The sequence below is a fragment of the Mauremys reevesii genome, linkage group 19 (assembly GCF_016161935.1).
Source record: "Mauremys reevesii isolate NIE-2019 linkage group 19, ASM1616193v1, whole genome shotgun sequence".
NCBI lineage: Eukaryota > Metazoa > Chordata > Testudines > Geoemydidae > Mauremys > Mauremys reevesii.
Genome location: NC_052641.1, coordinates 8,730,203 through 8,752,747, shown reverse-complemented (window position 1 = coordinate 8,752,747; position 22,545 = coordinate 8,730,203). Strand labels below are relative to the sequence as shown.

At 52.6% G+C, this 22,545-nt stretch overlaps 1 protein-coding gene across 1 annotated transcript in view; it reads left to right on the top strand.

The window, feature by feature from the left end:
- The window catches only part of NIBAN2 (niban apoptosis regulator 2), a 99,027-nt gene that overhangs the window by 34,272 nt on the left and 42,210 nt on the right, over window positions 1-22,545 (top strand). The window contains exon 2 of the mRNA XM_039506736.1: window positions 14,093-14,223. Coding sequence (XP_039362670.1) covers window positions 14,093-14,223 — 131 coding nt within the window. The remainder of the gene's footprint in view (window positions 1-14,092; window positions 14,224-22,545) is intronic.

Sequence of the window (22,545 nt, the reverse complement as noted above, 5' to 3'; positions counted from 1 at the left end):
CTCTCTCTCTTTCCCATGAACTTGAAGGAAATGAGACTTCAAAATACTCTCCTAAATCTTAGTCTTTCTGTCATCAACATTTCTCAAACTCTTTTGTTTAAACCCAAACAATGGATTTTTTTTTTACGTGCCCTGATTTGCAACAGAACATCTAGTTGCAAATAACCCATTGGATATCCATTCTTTGGGGGTTTTCCCCAACAGAAGAGGCCAAAATAGGTGATGTCATTTTGGGAGGATTATTGTTCCTAATAGCAGTCTCCTCCCCTGACCACCTTGCACAAACATGCATTTCTCACTGTGTGCTCCAAACCTGAAACCACCCACCCCTCTCCATAACCCCTCCAGGCCATCCCTTCCTTGTCTGAATTGTTTCCAGCTTTTCTCTGCTGGGTGTAAGTGCAGAACCTGTTCCATAACCTAGTGGCATAGTGCCATTGGAGTGGAGCCAAAGGGCCGAACTCTGAGGAGGAGCTCGGTCCAGAAGTAGATTCTCTACTCCCCAGTATGTCCCATCTTGGGGAGTGGCTTGGCTGTGAATGTGTGAAGCCAAACCTCCCCGTGTAGCTACTGGCTCCAGTTGGAATGCTGCCAGAAGAGCATCCGATCTTGCCAACCTTCCTGCAGCACTGGGCCAAAAATCTTGCTGGAGTCACACACATGAGACTTTGGAGCTCTTGGTCTGGGCTCATCCCCAAACTGGGAACCGTAGCCTATCCCGCTCCAGTACTACTTCCCTGTCCCATTCAGTAACAAGGAACAAGAGCAGGTCCCCAAGGAGGGAAGCAGCTCATGTTGCATGGGTTCTTAATATCTTCCCATCCTTGGCACAGCCGTGTTTGTCAAACACTTCGAGAGCAGAAGTCAGTCTGAGACTGACCGCTAGCCTGACACAACCCTCTGGGGAGCAGCCCTGAAGCCCCACACTGGCTGTCCTGTGTCCATGACAAAAGAAAGGACAGTGGCAAAACATCAGCAGGGTGAGGAGCCTCCACGCAACGCCTCATACCCAGATAGGTGCTGCACTGGGTAGTTGTCATCTCTGCAGACTTGATTATCCCCTTCCATCCTTTAGGATCAAGGTTCATCTTCATTTTTCTCTGCACTATCTGCAATGCTCCTCACCGGTGTAAAGAAGGAGTTTGCAGCCAAGATGAGGTTGGTCCTTTTCCCCACTCCTTATCTTACTAGCTCAATTGGCAACTGTTCGCATGAAAGTCACTCTGGAAGAGCTGTAACCGGAGCTGAAGTGGAAGAGCCTTTGGCCACCTTTTTAAGCAACATGCTCTGCAGTGTATGTGCGTGTGTGTGGTCTGGTTTAGCACTCTCCGGACATTGCTGGCTTCCTTGAAGAGAGGATGCTGCATTCTTTTCCTCCTGCTATCTGCAAATCTCTGGGATAGATCAAATAGTTTCTGAAATTGTTGGAGGCCACTGTTAAGTCTCCCTCTCTCCAGGGCAAAGTTGAAGGAGAGGAATTCAAAACAAAGGTCCCACCTGCCAAACAAAACTGCTGCAAATCATACTGGAAAACCTCCCCTTGGGTGGGAGTCCCTGCCAGCACCAGAAGCTCCGGAATCCGCTGACACTCCAGCAGCAGTTTCTATAGCAGGGGCGGGACTGATCGGTGGGCAATCTCGAAGTATGGAGCTATGCGAACTGTGTAGTTCTGAACTCATGGAAAAAATCCACTGCTGGATGCAGAATTCCAGGCTCAGATGGAGGACAAGGCCTGTTCGCGCCATATGGACATGGGCAGTGCTGGGCTGTTTCCTACTATACAGTCTCTAGTCTAGTCGCTAGATAAAGCACTCGAGTTAAATGACTCGAGCAATGAGACTTCCTTCTGATTCTTCAGAATTCCAGTGCCATGAAATCGTTCACTGTCCATCGGCTACAGAACTGTTCAGAAATGATCCATGGCACAAAACGGACCCTGCCGGGTGTTGGTGGAGGTTTCGCTGTGTGAAATCTCTTTCTAAAAGATGCCGTGAATTAGCCTTTTCAACGTTTTGCATTCCTGTCCTGCCAACTTATAAATCGGTTAGAACCATATTCGACTTGCATGTAACATTTAATACACACGGGTGTGCAGTAAAGGAAGCGTCAAGCTATCCCATGCATTTCCAACCGCAAATAGGTTAACTAAGCTGTCAGTATCTAGCAATTACTGTCCTGGCCTCCAGGGAACAGTCAGCCAGTGAGTTGTTTTGATGTGAGGGTGTATCTTATTAGTGGAACTCAATACTGCACGCTGTGTCATGTGGGTGGCGTTCTGAAATACGTCGGAACGTTGCTCCTCAACTTGCTCATGCAGTTTTTAAATTCAATTCTGATCTCACTTCTTATCCCAGCCCTTCTCTGAACCTGAAGCTAGCGCTCCGAATCCAAGCACCCGGTGTTGCACCATGCTGTTTTTCTCCCCCACAACTTTATTCCCTCTCCATATGTATTGAGCAGGCTGCACAGAGAGAGCCCATCCATCATGCAATCAGAGTGGAGGCTTGTGTCCATATGAAGAATGACATCTGGCAACATCTGGGGTGTGCAAAAGGAAGCAGAGACTGTCACTGGGAGAGAAGCGGCCGGTTCTGAAGCTCTGCTAAACCCATTTAAAAGCCGCTTAACCACACACTCTTCTCTAGCTGTTAGATTAGAAAATAAAGAGGGGACCTGCCTGTGTCCCCATCAGTTGGTTTATTTAATGCTAACTTGTGGCCTATGTAGGCTCCAATTGTGAGTCTAAAGCCAGCAGTTTGAGAAACTCGCTGAGTAGAGCTGGCTGGAAAATATAAATGGATTTTTTTTTGCAGGAAACTTTGAAAAATGTTACTTTCCTATGAACTTTTGACAAATAGGCAAACTGTAGATGGAAAAATTCTTTCATCCAAAAAAAGGGGTCTGTGGAAAATCTTTGAGTAGTTCTAGTGTTGGGAACAACTTTGTTTAACCTTCTCCTTTCATTCGAGGAGGAGGAGGATTACTCGAGCAGTTGGTTTTTAATCCATACTCCTGGGTTTGCAAGCATTCTAGGGCACCTCCTCCTGCTTCCTGATGTTCTGGCCCAGTGCATCTTGTCTGCTGTCTTCCCTGTAGAGAAGAGAACCTGCTACCACCACCATCTTTTGCTTCGCTCCGCTAGGAGGGAAGCAAGGAGCACAGAGCTGACAGCCACCTGTGCTCGGCCTGCTCCATATGGAGCAAGTCAAAGAGGAGTTTTTCTGATCCAGGTGGAGCAGATCAGAGAAAGGAGCCAGAATGCAGAGCACTTATATACCCCGACGCCATACGAGTGATGCCTCGAAGGAGTCCAAGTTTTTTACTTTGAAATCAGCCCAAAGGAGAGCGACGTGGAAGTGTTCTGCCTTTTCTTTAGCGTGGGTATGAGGATCACATTAAAAGGCTTAGTGCAGGGGCTGCTGGAGAACTAGGCACGCATTCGCATCCTAAGTAAGGGAAACGCTTGATCTCTCCAGGCATGTGGATGACAGTCTGAGTCTTCCCACCTGGTCGGGCATGCGACTGGGAGCAGGGCCGGGCTCTGCTAGCAGGGGCTGCGACAGATGGGAACGGAGGCAGCGCATCAGTAGAGCTGGGGATTCGGGGTGGGGAAGGGTGTCACTTGCGCAGTGTGTGTTTTGTGCTAAACTGAGCCTCCTGCACTCTAGCAGTAGGGCCGCCCTTTGAGTAGCAAAACTCACTAGCCTGTTAACTTGATCGCTGGGCCTTAATGGTGACCGTGGCAAGCCTAGCGTGTGGTGCAGAAGGTGGCTCCTACCTGCCCCCGAGCCCTGGTTGAGGCTACCGTACCTGTTGGACCCCTGCAGAACGCCACAGAAGTGATTCTTAAAGGGACCCTAGCGCCTTTAAATCGCCCTGTTTTCCCTCCAATAATTACAAGTGAGGTTAGAGTTATTCGTCTCATTCCATTCTGTCGACTCCTACACGGGACCAAACCCCTCCACCAGCCGCGCCTCAAATGTGGGGCGCTGTGCGACTGATGTGACATGCCGGGAGGTTGAAATGGTGGTGGGTTTCCTTCCTCCAGTGGATATATGGATATGGAGTTTGTGATTCTGCATTTCTGATTTTAAACTGTTCTCAAACCAAGGGAACAGCGAAACTTTGGGGTTGTAAAACCAGTGGCCTCCCTCAGCGAGGGTCCAGTGAAAGGGGCTGTGTCTGTCTGCACACACTTTGACAACACTTTGTGTAGTTTGGTGCACTGTTTTTGGCTCTCCCCGGCCCTTTATTCCTCCCCTCTTTATAGTAGGTCAGTCCCCCTGTTTGTGTGGGTCCCTCACCCAGCAGGAGAGAATTAGCTATTTCTTTAAACAGGGTTTTCTTTTAAAACCACAGCAGCTGACTAAGAGGCAAGGGAAGGGTCAAAAGCCCCACAAAAGTCACTTATATTGACTGAATGCCACGTAGACTCTGGCTCCTCAGTGCAAGAGGGGGCTGTGTGAGGAGCTCGGGAGACGTGGGGAGTCTGAAACACAAAGCAGACGCTGCCTCGATCCCTCTTGCCGTGTGTTTTGGCAGGGAGTCTGTGCTGGAGTCTGGGAGTTGCACCACTGTAGTTCTCATGGCCAGTTTAACCGTGAACTTGATTCTGTGTGATGTGTATCAAGGCTTCCCCCCCCCCCCAGGGTAGTTATTTGGGAGGGGAGGGGAACACAGCGTGGGAGGTCCCAGAACATTTTTGACTTTAGAGAGGTGGTGTGTCCTGATCAGACCTTTTAATTCATAAAGAGCCACGGGGGTGTTGATCTCCCCTGTCCTCCCCTTCGTTCAGTGGGGAGACATGCATAGGTGGCACGTGAGCCTTCCGGTTTTGGGGAGGCTGACATGCGAGCATCGAAAGCTCCCTAGAAGTGTGTGTGGGGAGGCCCACTGGTGCCTGGCCCCTGGCCCCACACCTGCTTGGCCTCTTCCCCGCACCCGCTGCTTGCTCCTCTCTGCCGCCTTCCCGGAACAGGGTGGGGCAGGGGGCCATCGAGAGGAGTGGGTGGGCAGCGGGGGGGACCCTGGGAGAAGAGGTGGGGCGGGGCCACTGTTTGGGCACTGGTGGGCCCCCCCCACACACTTCTATGGATTTTTTTCTATGACGCTCCAAAGGTGGCGGTGGGCCAGCGTGCCTCCGGAGAGGTGAGCCACACCGCATCTGTGGCATTTCCCCCCCGCAGGACTGGCCTTTTCTGGGGAGGCTTAGTCTGCCCATGCCTCTTAAACACGCCACCCTGGAGAGACGAGATGCTGCGCTGGCTCTAATCTCCACTCCGGTTGTCTGGGTTCATTGGAGAACCCTGAGATGGCAATGCTGTCCTCTGCTGAACGTGTCCTCTCCTTGGGCCCCGGTCCCCTGACAGCAAGCCCCTCTGGGGAAGAGCTCGCTGGATTTATGTGGACAGGTGAGTGGGATTGTATATGTCAAAGGGACCCCGGTGGACAGTGCAATGAAGAGGCACCCCTGTGGAGCTTTGCTTCCCCTCAAGGACAGGGAGCCTGCCGCTGCCTAGGACTCACCCTGGGAGCCTGGCTACCCAAAGAACCTAAAATCTCTCCAGATCCAGCTGACGGACCTGTCTGCAGCTCTCTGGCCTAAGCTCGCTGGGACCGCTTGCTCACAGCCCCATCTCTGCGCCAGCCTCCCCATGGCGCCTGTTTTGGAAATGCCTGCAGTGATCCTCCCTAGAGGACCCTCCCTGTGTGATCTGCTTCAGTTAGTCCGTGGCTGGGACAGGCCTGTCCTTCCTGAACACCTGCTCAAGTGCTGGTCAGGCATTCCTGCTGTGGTGCTGAGACAGCGAAGGGGCCTTTGCCTGTAATTGCTCACCCTTGGCGTGTGTGGGAGAGATGAGACCCTGGTACCAAGGGAGATGGGATGCAAAGTTCCTCTGTACTACTGCAGCCCGGAGAGCTTCCAGCTGGCTTGAAGGGTTGTGGAATTCTCTCAGATGGCAGCGCAGAGAGGTAGCACCAGTCTTCCTTGCCATTCAGGTCCTGCCCGCTTGCTGCAGGGCAGCGGGAAGGAACAAGCCTTCTCTTCACTTGCTTGGCGTTTCGGCTGCTAACTGCTTTCGGTTCTGGCAAACCCAGTTGGTTGGGGGGGGGGGGTTGCCACAGGTGCTGGAGGACACTTGGACCCAGTCTCTGGAGCTGGGGAAGGACCAAACGGCCTGTTCGCTATCTAATGCCAGTTGTACTGAGGTATCTCGTGGAGGCCTTGATGAAGGCCAGAGCCCCACCATTAGCTGCTGCCCAGTGAGACGGTCCCTGTCCCAAAAACCTTCAGTTCAACCAACCCAGATGGGGAGCTGAGTCGGAGGGAGAAAGTGACCCGCTTGTGGTCTCATAGCGGGTCTCTTGCACAGCTGAGAATGGAACCCAGATCTCCTGGTTCCCAGCCCAGTGCCTTATGGACAGGACTCCATCTCTTCAGCTGACTTTGGGGATGGGATGCATGCTAGACCCGCCATGTCTCCTCTCCTGAGAGGATGGAGCTGGGGCGGAAGAGGTGGGGGAAGCTCCTGTCCCATGGCGTGATCACTCCATGCAGCGGAGTCACTTTTGGGTCACTTCCACAGGAGGAGCCAATAGCCCAGAAGAGACCATGGAGTTGTTCCAAACCTTTGAACCAGCAGAGGAGCTTCTTCCTCTGGGACTTAGCACCAATCAGAGAGCACCTGTGAGTGGGAGGGGGAACAAAACTCACCCGCAGCCAAGCTGTTCGGTAGGTGAACTCACTCGCCTTCCCGCTGGAGTCTGCAAGCCCCGGGATGCCTGCTCGGTGTGTTCCGGGTGCGGCTGAACTCCATGGGCGAGGTCTGCCAGGTGTGGGAAGCCCCTGCAGCGTTCCCATCCTGTTCCTTGCCTTAGCGGGTGTCACTGGCCCTTAGCAGGCGAGCGAGGTCCCCTGTGCCATACCGGTACAATTCCCTTTCGTGCACTCTGAGAGCCATTGTAAAAATGGCTTGTCTGTATGCCTCTTAAAGCCAAAGGCCAGAGGCGAAAGTGCACAGTGGTTTCACCCTGCCCCCCACCCCAAATCCTCCAGTCATTGCTGATAGCCACAGGAAATCCTTGTGTGTGGTGGTCCCAGCAGTGAAATCTGGCAGGGCTCCCTGGCTGGAGCACACTGTCTGCACGAAGTCATGGGTTTGTTAAAGTGACCGAAAACCTTTTCCTCTAATTCCCCAATGGTGGTTCGCCCGGGAAAGGATTTTGTTTGAAAGAATCACTGTGAAACGCAGCTGTTGCCTCTCAAAAGCAGAAAGTACCTGCTTAGACGCTCCCAGACTGACTGAGTTTGTGTCTCACCCTTTCTGCTCAGCTCACCTTAAGGAAAGCTCTGCTTTGCCAACCTGATGCCTTTTGTCCTCTGCTAGGGGCAATTCACTAAGGCAGATGCCTGGGCTTGTCACTAATGCCATCGCAGAATGGATCCGAGTGGATGGACGATCCTACAGCAAGGGTTGGAAATGGGGGTGGGGAGGTGCGGTGGGATCTGTACAGATCCTGATCTAAACATGTTCTCTCTAAGGCCTGGGTTGTGGCTGGAAAAGCCAGAGTCCTGCTGGAGCAGGTGTGGTGGTGCAGAGGCCGTTTCGGGAGGTATCTATGGCTGCAGCGGAAGAGCAGGCTCTGTTATACTGTGCACCTTCCCTGCTCTTCTGCAGCCTGTCTCGTCCCTACCCTCCATGGAGGCTAGTCCCATTCTTGGTGCCACCCTCAGACGGTCCGTGTTCAGGCTGCATGCGCTGCAGGAAAGTTCCTTCAATGCGCCGCTAAGCACGTACGCAGGGCTGCTTCCGTAAGTGGTTAAAAGTATCCCTGAGCCCTGCTCAAAGCCCACTGAGCTGGCAAGGCATGCGAACCATTTTCCTCCACATTTTTCTTCGCTTAAAGAGACTTAAGAAATTGATTGGGGGGGGAACCCTATAAGATTAACTCTGTGACCTCTCCCCGGCTATACTGTTAGGTCTTTCCTCGCTGGAGGAGTGAAAAGTCTCTGCAGCCTCTGTTTATACCAGAGGTGGGCAAATTTTTTGGCCTGAGGACCACATCTGGGTGGGGAAATTGCATGCAGGGCCACGAGTGTAGGGCTGGGGCAGGGGGTTGGGGTGCAGGAGGGGTGCGAGGTGCAGCAGGGGGCTCAGGACAGGGGGTTGGGGTGTGGGGTGCAGCAGAGGTTTGGGGTGCGGGCTCTGGCCCAGTGCCGCTTACCTGGAGCGGCTCTGGGGTGGCAGCGGTGTGCAGCGGGCCCCGCCCCTGCACTGCTCCGGGAAGCAGCCGGCACCACGTCCCTGCAGCCCCTGGGGGAGAGGAGGCAGAGGGTTCTGCATGCTGCCCTTGCCTGTGGGTACCTCCCCTGAAGCTCCCATTGGCCGCGGTTCCCTGTTCCCATCCAATAGGAGCTTCAGGGGAGGTACCCACAGGCGAGGGCAGCGCGTGGAGCCCTCTGCCTCCCCTCCCCCAGTGGCTGCAGGGACGTGGTGCCAGCTGCTTCCTGGAGCGGCACGGGGGGGGGCAATCCTGGGGGCCGGATCCAAAACCCTGAGGGGCCGGATCCAGCCCACGGGCCGTAATTTGCCCACCCCTGCTTTATACCATAACACCACCATTCTTCCTCCATAACCACAGTCCTGTATTACACTCACTCTACAGGATGTGCAATACGGGCATGCTAGTATTGACGGAACAATCTTAATGTCTGGAATTTCCTGCCTCTGGGATCTCAGGCTTTTTGTGTATCTAGCGTTAATAAGTGTGTAACCCACAACTACACTGGGGCTAAGACACTGCATGGAGGGTGGGAGTTTTAGTAGGGCTGGGCATTGGCCTAACTCTGCTCCCACTGAAGTCCATGGCAACTCAAAGGTGGTTAAGTCCCAGTGTTGTGGAGATGGAAGGGAAACTGAGGCACTGAAGGGGAAAGTCACTTGCCCAATGTTGCACAAAGAGGCAGTGTCAGAGCCGGGAATAGAATAGTTCTCAGGTGGTGTCTGTTCAATGGACAATGGTCCCTTCATGTCTCGGCTTTCAAGCAAGAGTCCAAAGGGGACCTTCCCTGCCGTTCAGCAGTGTGCATCGAGGGACCCCGCTTCCCATGCTGTGCAGACATAATCACTGGGAACAAACAGCCGTGCCAGCTGGGAGAGTTTGTATTGTCCCGTCCCTGGCATGGGAGTGGTACGGGCAGCCTTGCTGACTGCACTCAGTAGCATCCCTCGGTAGATCAGCCTTCTCCCACGTGACGGGGACCTGTGTTCAGGGGCTCTGTCTTGGATGCAGTATGGAGGGAAAAGTCACACGCCAGAGACGCGGCTCTGCTCATCCATCCTGAACCCTCTGACGGCCTGGCTGGTGGATGGGTGAAGCAGAGCGGGCTGCAGCAGAGACCCTGCCCTCGTGTGCTTGGAGCTCTCTTTGTATGCCCTGCTAGTGTGCATGTGCTGCGTGGTCTTGGGGCGAAGGGCCAGCTGTGTGTCAGTGACGAGATGGAGGGGTAGACAGATAAGGATTTCAGGTAGTACTGGGATGGAGTGGTCTGCCAAAACCATTCTGGTTCTTAGTGTAATAAATCCCCCTCCTATGGGAGGTATGCACAGTAATGTACAGCCCGACCAGGCAAGGTCCCTGCCCCGAGGAGCTTACAACCAAGCAGCCCAATCCTGCTCCCACTGCAGCGTCTGGGTATGCCCAAGGCATGCATGCCTTAGTGAGTAACCATGGGATCTTATTGTTCCCAAGAACGGCCATACTGGGTCAGACCAAAGGTCCATCTAGCCCAGTCTCCTGTCTTCCGACAGTGGCCAATGCCAGGTGTCCCAGGTGGGAATGAACAGAACAGGTAATCATCCCCTGCCGCCCATTCCCAGTTTCTGGCAAACAGAGAGGCTAGGGACACCATCCCTGCCCATCCTGCTTAATAGCCATTGGTGGACCTATCCTCCATGAACTTATCTAGTTCTTTTTTTAACTCTGTTATAGTCTTGACCTTCATAACCTCCTCTGGTAAGGAGTTCCACAGATTGACTGTGTGTTGTGTGAAAAAATACTTCCTTATGTTTGTTTTAAACCTGCTGCCTATTAATTTCATTTGGTGACACCTAGTTCTTATGTTATGAGAAGGAGTAAATAACACTTCCATATTTACTTTCTCCACACCAGTCATGATTTTATAGATCTCTATCATATCCCCACTTAGTCGTCTCTTTTCCCAAGCTGAAAAGTCCCAGTCGTATTAATCTCTCCTCATACAGCAGCTGTTCCATGCCCCTAATCATTTTTGTTGCCCTTTTCTGAACTTTTTCCAATTTCAATATCTCTTTTTTTTTTTTGAGGTGGGGTGACCAGATCTGCACACAGAATTCAAGGTGTGGGCGTACCATGGATTTATATAGAGGCAATATGATATTTTCTGTCTTACTATCTATCCCTTTCTTAATGATTCCCAAGATTCTGTGTGCTTTTTTGACTGCCGCTGCACATTGAGTGGCATCCCCAAGGCATCCTGTTCTGGTATCACTCCCTATTGCCTTGTGGAACGTGGACTGGGAGCTGTTTGGGCTAGGGACTGTCTTTCCTAGGAAGGTGCTTTAGCATATGTGTGAGCACTTGGGGAAAACTGATAGATAAAGTCCTATTGATTTCAGTGGCAGCATGACTGGGGCCTAAATTGAATGGGGGCTGGGACTTTGTAAAGGAACCAAAAGGGAATTAGGCAGCTGAATCCCACTGAACTCCCTTCAGGTCCCTTTGAAATGCCCTGCTGGAAAGCAGCGACTGGCCCAGATGATGGTACTGCTGGGGCGTGCAGAGTTTCTGGAAGAGCTGAACTTGTTTTACCTGGGGAGCGGCTTGTGTACATTTTGCTTTGCATCTTCCCTGGGGAGCTAATGAGGAGGCATGTTCTGGAACGATCAGGAGTAGGTAGCAGTGGAGCAGGGGTCTGTGGTAGTTGCTGGACGACTGTTGGGTTTGGAGCTGGCAGAGGATTATAGAACGCCCCTCAGCTGGGGGCTGCGACTGGTCACTTCAGAGCCTGTCTCAGCTGTTGGTTTGCCTGTTTAGGCCCCAGTTAAATACAGTGTCTGCGCTGGAGGTGGGGTAGGGAGGGCAACCTTTCTCCCTGCTCATTACCGGGTCGGTGCATGACGCAGCCAAGCCCCATCCTGCACGTCCATTATCACAGTGCCTGCATTGCCATCTCGCTATCAGAAGCCCTTATCGCAGAGGGCAAGAGGGGTGGGGCCCAGAAGACTCTTATCGTGGTGTGAATTGAGGCCATGTGCCGTCATGGCAAGGCCTTCTTCAAGGGGGGCAGCTGCCCCTTGGGGAGTCCCGGAGCTGCAGGAAGCTCCAAGTGCTCCCGACACTAGGAGAGGAAGCAGGTGGGAGTCCCAGTTCCGAGGGGTGATCTTAGGCTGCAACACAAACAAGCCTTGATGCGAGAAGGGTTTTCTCCTAGAAGAAGCCTTGGGGCAGTTAAGAATTGGTCCACGTGTGTCTGACTCACTGGTGTTGTCCTGCTGTTAGTGACTTTGCTAGTATAACCCGCTGCTCAACGTGTTCTGCCTCTGCTGGAGCCACACTGGATGCGAGTTTGACACTGTCCCAGCCCCAGCTTCCGAACCTGACTGCAGAGGTTCATGCTTTTTAGCTCTGGAGGTCTCTGGTATCAACCAAGTTGGTGGCCAGTATGAACTACTTTGGTATCCTCCAGAGCGGTTAAGGGAGTTCTTTGCAGAATCCCAAAGAGCTGGGGAGGAACTTCCCTGATCAAATACATATTGGAACAACTGGGCCTAGTACTTGCCAGCTGTTGCCACGCTGCATGCGAGGGTTATTTTGAAATGTCATGGCGACAGCGGGGAATGAATTTGGATCGTGGGCCCCTAACAGCAAACTGAGCCAAGGAAGAATCTTGAACTGCAGTCAGTATCTGGCCTGTGACACAACGGAGAAATCCTGGCTGGGTGGTGGTGGGGGAGCGTCGGTGGTAGAGGCTGACTGGTTCATGCCAATGTAAGTTACCGAGTATTTGCCACCCCGATAGAAAGTTCTTCTTTTGGTATGGAACAGCTTGTGTGTTAGACTGGCAGCAGGGCAGGAGGGACACCTGGGGCCTTGCCCACACTAGAAAAGTTTTTGCTGGCATAACTATACCAGCAGAGTTATACTGGCAAACCTTCATAGTGCAGAAACAGCTTATACCAGTATAACAGAGTTTCTCCCGGCATAGTGATTCCTTGAGACGTGGGAACTCGCCAGTTCCCTGAGACAAAAGCTATGCTGGCAAGAGCACTCTTATGCCTGTATATCAGGGTTTATACCAGCATGAAAATCACAGCCCTGACCAACACAGCTATGCTAATAACAAGTTTAACTGTAGAGCAGACCTTCGTTTTGAATATATTGTCACCTGGTCCCAGGGGTACGTTGTACTAAAATTCCCCTGTGAATTCCACCATCTCTTGCCCCAAGTCCACCAGTGACTGTTCTCGTATGAAACAAAACTGTTGTTGAGTTCCCACCTGACGCTATATGAGCAAACCAGGGTTTCTGGAGTCTCTGTAGGAGTCTTTCCTGCATCCCTCTACTCTGCATCTTGGCCTCTGCTTCCAAAGACAGGAGCATGACTCCCAGTAGGGAGGGCGGCACTCTGGGCGCTGGCCAGCTCTGCCTCCTGGCAAAGGTCACTGGTATTGCTGGCACTAGGAATGGGAAAATATTTTGAGTGGCACAGTCTGCCCACATGCCCTTATTCACCACTCCATTCCGAGTGGCACGATTCGGGTTTGTTTGCAGATCGGACGCTGATGGAAATGTGACTCACCCGGCCCAGGGCTGTTTGATTCAGTAGGATGTGCTGAGCGCCTGCACCCGGGGGCAGGTTGCATGTGGTGAAAGCTGCCCTCCCTTCACCAATGAGAGAGCTGGGTTTGGGGCCAGACTGGGCACATGCAGGTGAAAAGTGTCCTGCAGTAAGAGGATGGAACCTCCCCTTCAGGCAGGGAAGGCCTCCTGGGCAGCGTGTGAATGATAGGCTGCTGGCAGGTGCACTGGAGCAGCTCCCGTGGGCACTTGGTGGGATTCCTTCCATAACCGGGCTGGACTGTGGGGTGTGCTAGAAACTTCCCAGATGGCCTCTGGTTGGCTGACTTCTCCTGGCACATTCAGAACGGGAGGGGGAGGAAACAGGCAGCACTGAAGTGACACAACAGGTGATGGACTTTGAGGTTACCCGGGCCACTCGGAAGACAGTTTTTAAGACATTTTTGGTAGAGGTGGAATTCCCCAGTGATCAGTGCCCTGCATGAGCCTGTCACGTTGCACCCAAAAAGTAGCAAAAGCACCATCTTTCTCTCATGCCTCTTCCTGTCCATCCCTCCAAGAGCTAAGAGTGGGGCATGTGGGCGGCATATGCCAAAGTGACCCCACTTGGCATAACCACTAATGCAAGAAAGGGCTGGATGGTCAGGGCAGAAGGACTCCTGCTTATGCATCTGGCACAGTGACGTGTGCAGTAGAAATGCAGGCAGACACCGTGAAGAGCCGTTTATTGCAAACTGGGAGACTACATGGTCCTAGCCTAGGTGCAAGTGAGTTCTTCAGCATAGGTCTTCCAGGAGTATTGTGATCAAAAGAAAAGTTGGATGTAGCGGGAGAGGGGGTTGTTTTAAATGTGGAAGCTATCTAGACTAGGAGGAGAAATGAGCACAAGTCCTGCTAATGCAATAGAGTGTGTATGGATTAGTCAGTAACCCACCGGCTGCTCATCGGAGTAAGATGATTCCACTAACACCCCCCGCCCATGAGCCCACAAACAGATGGCCAGTGATATGCTAACCATCATGATAGGGCTGCTTTTAGCTGGTAGATAGTCCCCCACAGCTGCAGGAAGTGAGACACTTCCTTACTAATAATCTCGGACCAGTCCCAGGTTTTCATGTTAAAGTGCAAAGTGACTCGAGGAGTCTCCCCAGCAGATGGGGGAGGGGGTTTGTAGCCTGCGTGTCTGTGGGGGTTTTGAGATGTTTTGAAGTCAGGCGATCTGTGTTAAACCTCTCTCCATTTTGACTTTCAGAGAAAACCGGGAAGGTGCTGGGGGAATTCTGCCAGTTTTACGAGGAACAGTATGGAGTCGCGCTCTTCAACAGCGTCCGGTATGAAATCGAGGGCAATGGAGGGCCGCAGTCCCAGCTGCTCCACCGCAAGGTAAGGGAGAGGCTCCTCAACAGGCTTCCTCTGAGCATTGCCCTGTCCTGGGATCTCTGGCTCACAGATGCTGGCTTGTGTTGCTGCTCCCTGCAACATGTTCGCACTCAGACCTGAACGCAGAAATGGGGATGGGCTACAGAATTCGGCGGATCCAGATTCGGTGTCGAAGGAGCTTTGGCTCTGGGAGCTTTGTGCATGTCCAAATGTAGCTGAAAGATGGGCTCACGGGGATGGGAGGCAGATGCCCCAGGCCAGTCTGCTGCCAGGAGCATCAGCAATGATGCATTTTTCAGTGCTGTGAGAGCGGGCCTCCCTGGTGGGGATCTTCCAGTGTGAGATCCGGGAGAAAGCTGGAGTGGAAAATTTCACCTCTCTAGTGGGGAAAGGCCAAGTTCTTCCAGCAAGTCCAGCCAAACTGCGGCGGTGGAGCTGAACCCTTGTGCTTATGGGATGTGTGTTTGAAGGGGGGCACGGCGAGCGGCCAGTCCCACCGTAGGTGGTTGAAGCTCCGGGGCTCGTTCTGGGGGAGCAGAAGCTTCTAGCTTCTGGGACTCCTACTCCAGGTACAGGCCTTTCACCCCGCAGCTTGGCTCTGGCCCAAGTTCCAGCCTTGGCTTTTCCTTCCCAAGTGAGTCAAGTGACTTAATTGCGGCTTTGTGCAATGTGATTCATTTCCCCTAGCCGCAGAGGGAGTGAATGGGCTCCCTGGAGGTGCTGTGCATTGCAGCCCCACCTTGCCTTTCACGGGACTCCCTTGTATGTCTGACTCCTAATGCCCATTGTAGCTCCAAGCTGCCAGTATGGAGCAGCACAGGCACCTTGCCTGAGGTGCCCCAGACGTTCGAGGGAGTGAGCTCCGGGCGGATAGGCGTATCTGAGAGAGAATTCCCATCTGCATAGATGATGGCGGTTTTGCATCCAGAAGCGTGCTCCCTGCAGCATGGGGCTAGGGACGAGAGCGTCAGAGATTGGATCCTTACATGGATAACGAGAAGGTGCCGTTACAGCCGTTGCTGACAAATTTGGGAAGGGATGTTAAATATCCTGTTTCAGGGCATAAGCCAGTTTCCCTAACTAGAGGGATTTGGAGACCTAATGCTGGGGAGACAGATTCTCCCATTTGACCCCAAAGCAGGCAGTAAACCACCTTCTGAGGCATGAGCTACTGGCCAGTGTCAGGCAGGTACTGGACCAGATGGACACTGGTCTGACTAAGTATGCAAATTCCTATATTCAGAGCATAGCCTGCCATCCGTTCCCTCCGGCCTCCCATCCCCCTCGTGTAAAATCACACGCCTGCTTTTCCAGTCTCCAGATGCAACTGGAGCTAGGCAAAGCGCTGGAGACCGAAGCAGGAAGCTTTGAGCACCTTGCCCCTGCCAGTACTGACTAGCTTTATTATTCTAGAGGTCACACTGAAATGAGCCAGCAGCTAAAGAGTTAAGCTCGTCATGTACTAGAGCACAAAGTTAATTAGCACAGCTAACCTGTGGTGTGCGATAGGCTAGGACAGGGGTCTGCAACCTTTCAGAAGTGCTGTGCCGAGTCTTCATTTGCTCACTCTGATTTAAGGTTTTGCGTGCCAGTCAGACATTTGAACGTTTTTAGAAGGTCTCTTTTTATAAGTGCATAATATATAATGAAACAATTGTTGTATGTAAAGTAAAGAAGGTTTTTAAAATATTTAAGAAGCTTCATTTAAAATTAAATTAAAATGCAGAGCCCCCTGGACCGGTGGCCAGGATCCGGGCAGTGTGAGTGCCACTGAAAATCAGCTTGCGTGCTGCCTTCGGCATGCGTGCCATAGGTTGCCTACCCCTGGGCTAGGAGGACCAAGGTACAGTCTAAAACGAATGCATTATTGCAATTGGTGGTAGTCTGACTGGAGTCTGGGCCTTGCTCAGAGGCACTTCTGATCAACACGCAACTACTGATGCACAGATTGATTTGTATTGCGGTTGCACTGAGAGAGTCGCCAGTCATGGGCCCATTGTGCTAGGTGCTGTACAAACACAACACAAAACATCCCTGCTCCAAAGAGCTTGCAGTCCAAGTAGATGTAGCCCTGGCCCTGCAGACAGACAAGCATCATGAGTTCCGTCTCTCGTGCTATGTTACAAACAGGAAGGTTTCAGAAACTTCCAGAGTATAGACACCCTTGTGATGTTTGTTGCTGATGGGTATAGTGGGTAGGGTCGCACCCTCCTTTTTGGGCTGCTGCCCAAGACTGAATCTTGGAGACCTTTAAGATTCAAGCTAGGTTTGCATTGTTTCCACTCTGGCTGATATTTTTCCAGGGTGGGGAGGAGCATTTGGGTTTCAATTCTTCACCCGTTCAGTGGAGCCACTCATCCTGTCTGCAGCTCAGACCTGTTCCCACTGCAGGGGGAAGAGAATGTGAACTTCAACCATAAACAAAGAGCCAGAGACAGGAAATACCAGGCTGTGCGAGGTTGGAAGCCTTTGGTTAGAAGAGGGAAGGGAAATCGCTCCTTCTGGGCCTATAATTAGGCTGGGAAGGATTAGTTTTGATTTCAGCTGATACTTAGAAATGAGTATCCATATTAGTCTGTCTGACTCTTTTACTAGCAGGAAACAAACCAAACCCTCACATATAATGTTTGGAAGTGGCGTTTCAGAAGCCGAATTGCACCGGATAATGCTATTTGATTAGCGCATTTAGCGCGTGCTCGCTTGGTAGATTTTAATTATCAGCAAGCATGGGCCCCGCTTGTCTATCTTTTAACATCCCCTCGGTAAATTTCATTTACCTGTCGCCCATTCAGAGTCTAATACTTCCAGGACTGACTGTTACAAACATGGGGCAGGATGAACGGGGATGGGCAGGAGAGGGGAATTTATACGCAGGATAAGATCACTCTGAGAAGAATGGCTCTGTGTTGCAACAACCTTCTGGCTCCAGGTGGGTTAAACGTCTGCCCATTGCTCACATAGTTCAGTGCGATCCCTCTGCAAGCGCATAGATGCCGCTGCTCAGGATGGTGCTGAGAGCCGTGGGCTTTGCGGGGGCCCCAGGAGAATCTGGCCAGCAGCTTCCGAGTTCTAGACTGAAATGAGATGCGGGTGTGGTGGTCTGGACTCTAGGGCCAAGTTGTCTCTTGTACACATGCCACTCCACCTAAATCAGGACTGCCAGGGAGAAGATGCTCATGTGGTCAAGGCACAGGATTGTGGGTTGGAGGATCTGGGAGCTTTCCTTTTTCTCTGCCACAGACTTGCTGTGTGACCTTGGGCAAATCTCTCTCCCACTCTGTGCCACTTTCCCCCTCTGGTAAAGTAGGGGAGAACAGCCTTGTGGGGGGCATTTGAGGCCTGTTTACATGGTACCTTCCCTCCAACGACCTCCAGGCGCTTCACAACTCTTCATGAAAGGGTGGAGTATGCGTTAACCAGGGTCTGGCTCGTGCTCCGGGCCTGCAAAGCGTGTGCCCATCGTGGCCGGCTGCAGCAGCTTTGGACTATCTGGTTACTGTCTTGAAAGTGTCTTTTGTAATGGTCGTTAACTCAAGTGAACACGCAATGGGAAACAGCTCTGCTGGGCCCGAGTTCCCCTCCCACAGCAGTGATTCACGCGAGAGCCGGTTTAGAGAGCATTAAGACTGGCACCAGTCGCAGCCTCTGCTCTAAACACTTCAGTGTGTTTGTATTTTGTTTATCCAGAGTTTCCATCTGGGGAGGCGCTCTGGGATTCTTCCTGAGCCCCACCACTGCCACTCTGTGGCCGCGAAACGGGAATGTTCCGGAACAAAATGAAGCACGTGGCTTGATGGCCTTTGTAGCCCTGCCAGTGCAATGCTCTGGATCTGGGACACTCCTTCGGTCACCTCGGCTGCCAGCCCAGCCCACGTGCCGACACTTGCTCTCCATGGCATTGCAAGGGATCCTGAGGGCTGCTTTTTGCTTCCTCTGTAGCTGTTCAGTTAGTGCCAGCCATCTTTGTCATCTTGTTGTAACAGCTCTGTTAGCGCAAGAGCCTCCTTCTCTGCAGCCAGACCGCCTTCCGGTCCAGAACAGTCGCCTTGGAGAGTCAGAAGAGCAACCCAGTACATCTATTGTAACTTCACATCGCTGCTGGAAACCTCTCTTCTCCCTGGCCCGCGCCTCCTCATTTCTCTCTCCCTCTGTCCGCCTCGCCTGGCTCTGGAAGGGGGGTGTTTGCAGTAGCTCTGTATAGCGCTTGGAGGCACAGTGTTCTTGATGGGAACGATCAGAAACTCGCTGTCAATACTGGTGAGCTCTCGTAAGGGAAGTGGAGGCTGGTGGGGCTAGCCTGGCCTTTGGAGTTGGCGTGGCGGGCCTCGTACCTGTCAGCGCATGCGGCAGTGCAGGTGAGAACAGGGATGTGGCAGTGCAGCCTCGCTAGGTAACGGTAACTCAGAGGCGTGCCCAGAGGATCATACACACAGCTGCTGTCCCAATGAACAGGCCTTCTGTTCTTGAGTCCTGCTCCTGTTCCCGCAGTCTCCTCCACAGGACCTGGATTCAGAACTAGAGGTGTGTCCCAAGGGGGCTAAGTAACTTCTCTGGACGCCTACACCCTCTCGTGCATGCTTGCCTGCATGGTAGGAATGCTGGCGTCTCTGGGGAGAGCTCACAATGCTGATTAACTGGCAAAGTGCAGCCACAGGAGGTGTGAGTGAATGGGGGTGTCCAGAAGAAGACAGGGAGCCCAGCCATGGATGCTGGGCACAGGGAACCAAAGGCACCCCACTTTCCTGTTACAAGATAACCTCCCTGACTGGGTCTACAGTAGCCTCTTTTTCCCTGAGAGTTCCAGCCATTGCTGTTACCAGGGCCGGCTCCAGGCAACAGTGAAGGAAGCAGGTGCTTGGGGCGGCCAACGGAAAGGGGCGGCACGCCCGGCTCTTCGGCAGCAATTTGGCGGCAGGTCCCTCAGTCCCTCTCAGAGGGAAGGCCCTGCCGCCGAATGCTGGAGCCGGCCCTGGCTGTTACCAGCGCTGCCCTGCTGATGGGAACTCTCCTGAGAGCCGGTTTTGTAAACTCTTTGGAGCTGAGACTGAGTTTGTACAGCACCTAGCACAATGGGGCCTGACTTTGATTAGGAGCAGCTAGGTGCCACCATAACAAAGGCTCAATGACAGATGGCATCATGATCGCTAAACATCTGCTGCTTTTGGATCCCTGTTCATCGCTCATGCTCACCGCTGGAGTCGTGACGGTGGGTAAAGTCTAGGATGGACAAGACAACTGTATGTTCCACCCTTAATAGAGAGAGAGACACCACGCAACTGCGGTATTAGTGGAATTCACCAGCCTTTCACTGATTCTGATATGGGGTGAAGGGAGCTGGGGCTGGGTTCAGGTCAGGGTGGAGGAGGATTTTTTTTTTTTTCTTTAGGATCCCAAAGTTCTTCACAAGCACCGAGAGTGTTCAGACTCAAACCCCAAATAAGCACATAGTGCTGAGTGCCCAGTACTGTAATGCAGCCACCTCTGGGGTGGAGGGCAACCACGTAATGGCACACTGTACACAATCTCATGGGGAAAGGGAACATCTAGCCCATGTGACTCAGGCTCAGGCCTACTCTTCTGGAAAATATTGTGGCATCTTTAATGTTGGGTGTAGAGCAGACGAGACACACACGTAACCTGCGTGGTATGTATCCAGCTCTGGGTGTTAGCCTGTCCCGTAGCAGTAAGGATGTCACAATAGAGGGTGGTGCAGGTGCATGTTACAGTCCGCTCAGTGGGTGTGTTAAGCAAAATAAACAGGGGATGAATGAGACCCCTGTGAGGAACGAGGCCCCAGCATTCACAAGTGCTGGGTGCATCACCAAACGCGGATACATCCAGCCCTCTCAGTGAGTGCCGCTTAAAGGTTGCCTGTGTCATAAATCCCAGCTAGCGGCTGTGGAATGTCTGAGAAATGGAAGCGAGTCGCAGAGGTCAGGGACATGGTGTAACTTTAAAACCAGATGATTATATAAATAGGACATTCCACTGCTGATCTGCTGCGGGGAGATCAGTTTAGCTTCTCCCGGTCGCTGCGAAACCTCCAGCCATACCAGGTTCCAGAGGTGATTGCTGGCTTGCAGAGCCAAATCTTTGGCCTGATCCTGAATGGTGCTGAGAAGCCATCACGCTCATTGACTCCAGGTGCAGGGAGATCAACCCCCGGTACTTGGAGCAGGGTGTGCGATCAGCCCTTCCTATGCTGGGGGCAGAATCTTCAGGGCTCAGCACCCACAGCCGGGGCCAGGATCGTTGGCACGCTGGGTGCTGAGCACACTCTCCAATCTGGCCCTGATTGGAGGTGCTGAGCCCTTGGAACTCTGGCCCCAGAGGAGTTTGGACCACTTGCTGCTTTGGGAAAGGCCGGCTTGTGGCTGTGACTTGGCTTCCAGTTAGTCGCCTGGTCCTGTTCTGAAGGAGCGCTGCAAGGATGGGACCCCTCCAGGAAGCACGAGGATTTGGTTCACGAACAAACCCTCCGTTCTTCCTGCCAGGCACCCATAGGAGCAATTTGAGTTTCTCAGCGCTGTCCGCCTCCCAGCCTGCTTTTGATATCCCTGCCTGGGCAGCCTGCCAGAATGACGGTGTCCCTGCTTAATGAGGCCCTGTGGATTAATGTGTCTCTGGTTGACACCAAGGCCTCGCTAAATGGAAATCGCAAGGAAGGGGGTAGAGAGGGGAGTGAAGCTGAGCTATCATGTCCTGAGCTTGTAACTTGCCTTTTAAATTCAGATTAACTCCGAGATCTCTGCTCAGTAGCTCTCAGATTGTGTGTGGGGGAGGCGGGGGAGAGCATAACAGGCAGGCAATGTTTGCCTGAAACCCTTTTCCAGGAAGGTGGGGTGTGAAGTGGCTTCTGCTGACTCACCAGGGCAGGTGGTTTATTACCTCGCCTGGATAATAAGGGAGTGAGGATCTAGGGTATGAGCTGAGCGGTCCTAAGGGAGGAACCCTAGGAGCAGTCAGAGGCAGGAGGTTTGAGCTGAACACACAGAGATAAAGTTTGTGAAGCCAATCCCCAGCAAGGGAGCGAGTTTGGACTCTGCATATTGCATCCTGTAGTTGCAGAGCAGGTGAGAAAAAGGTATTTGCCCCTAAGTGGAAAGCAATGATGCAAGACGTGCTGAACGTGCCATGTAAAAGTAGATGGGTAGGGGGACTGCAATCTGAGAGCAGGACTTCTCTAGACTCTGACCTGGTTTCCTTTAGCGACGGGCTAAAGCCATGGCTACTGTGCTCTGTCCACCCAGAACGCTGCACATAATGTTCGTAAAACAGAACAGATTGCAGCTGGCTTCATCTCTAATACAGAGGTGCAGCCTATGGATACTACAGGTTCCAGCCTGCAATGATCAGTCTTGATTCAACAGGCATTTCACTCCAGTCAGCGTTGGAACGCCGCACGCGGAGCCCTATAACGTTCGTGGGCCATTGCTTGGTATTAAAGATGACGTCGCTCTTGTAGTCTCGTGGTCTTTCAGTTCCTGATTGGGGACGTGCTGTAATTGTCTCCCTTTATCCCACAAGCCCCTAAAAATCAACTGCCGTACAGAGAGCTGGACTTGTGGGGTCCCTGCGGAGCCCCAGCGCACAGCGTTAGTCATCGCTGCTGTTGGCTGGTTGCCTGGACTGCCTGGCTCCGTATGTCTGAGGACTTGGGACTAGTGATGGCAACTTGTGGGCAAGCGGGTAGAGAGGAAGTCGCCAACCTGAGAGCTGGACAAGCTCAGGTGTTGGCAACATGAGACGCTACGAAACCCTGCGCCCCGCTGCAGATCTGAGGAAGGCCGCTCAGGCCTCGCTAGTCATCCGGGAGTCACTCCCTTGTATCTAGAGCTTAGAGACGCTTTACTAATATGGGCAAGCCAGCCATGCCCTGCTCGTAGGATAATGGGTGATGGGACACTGAGCAGAAGCAACGTGTGCCCAGATGCTGTGCGCATGTGAGCGATCATGTGCTGTGGGTGTCAGACCAACTGTGCTCACTAACAAACGAATAAATACGGCGTCTCTTGCTGTCCCTTTTCAGCCTCCTTGCTTGCGATCGGTCTCTAAAGGCGATATCACCTGGCTGCTCTTATCCCCGTTCCCCGGGGAAATTCCCTTGCTGAATCTCTGACCTCCCTGGACACGCCAATGTATTTTTTAACTTCACAACCTGGCTTCCTCTTCTGGCTCATACCGGGATGGGGAGAAACTCATTAACGGCGGTTGGATTTTAGGATTATCGCTTGTAGGAGTTGAGAGAAGAGGAAGATCTTGATCTCGGCGTACACCTGCGGGGTCTACTCCCCCTGCAATACACTGAAAACAGAGACCTAGGAA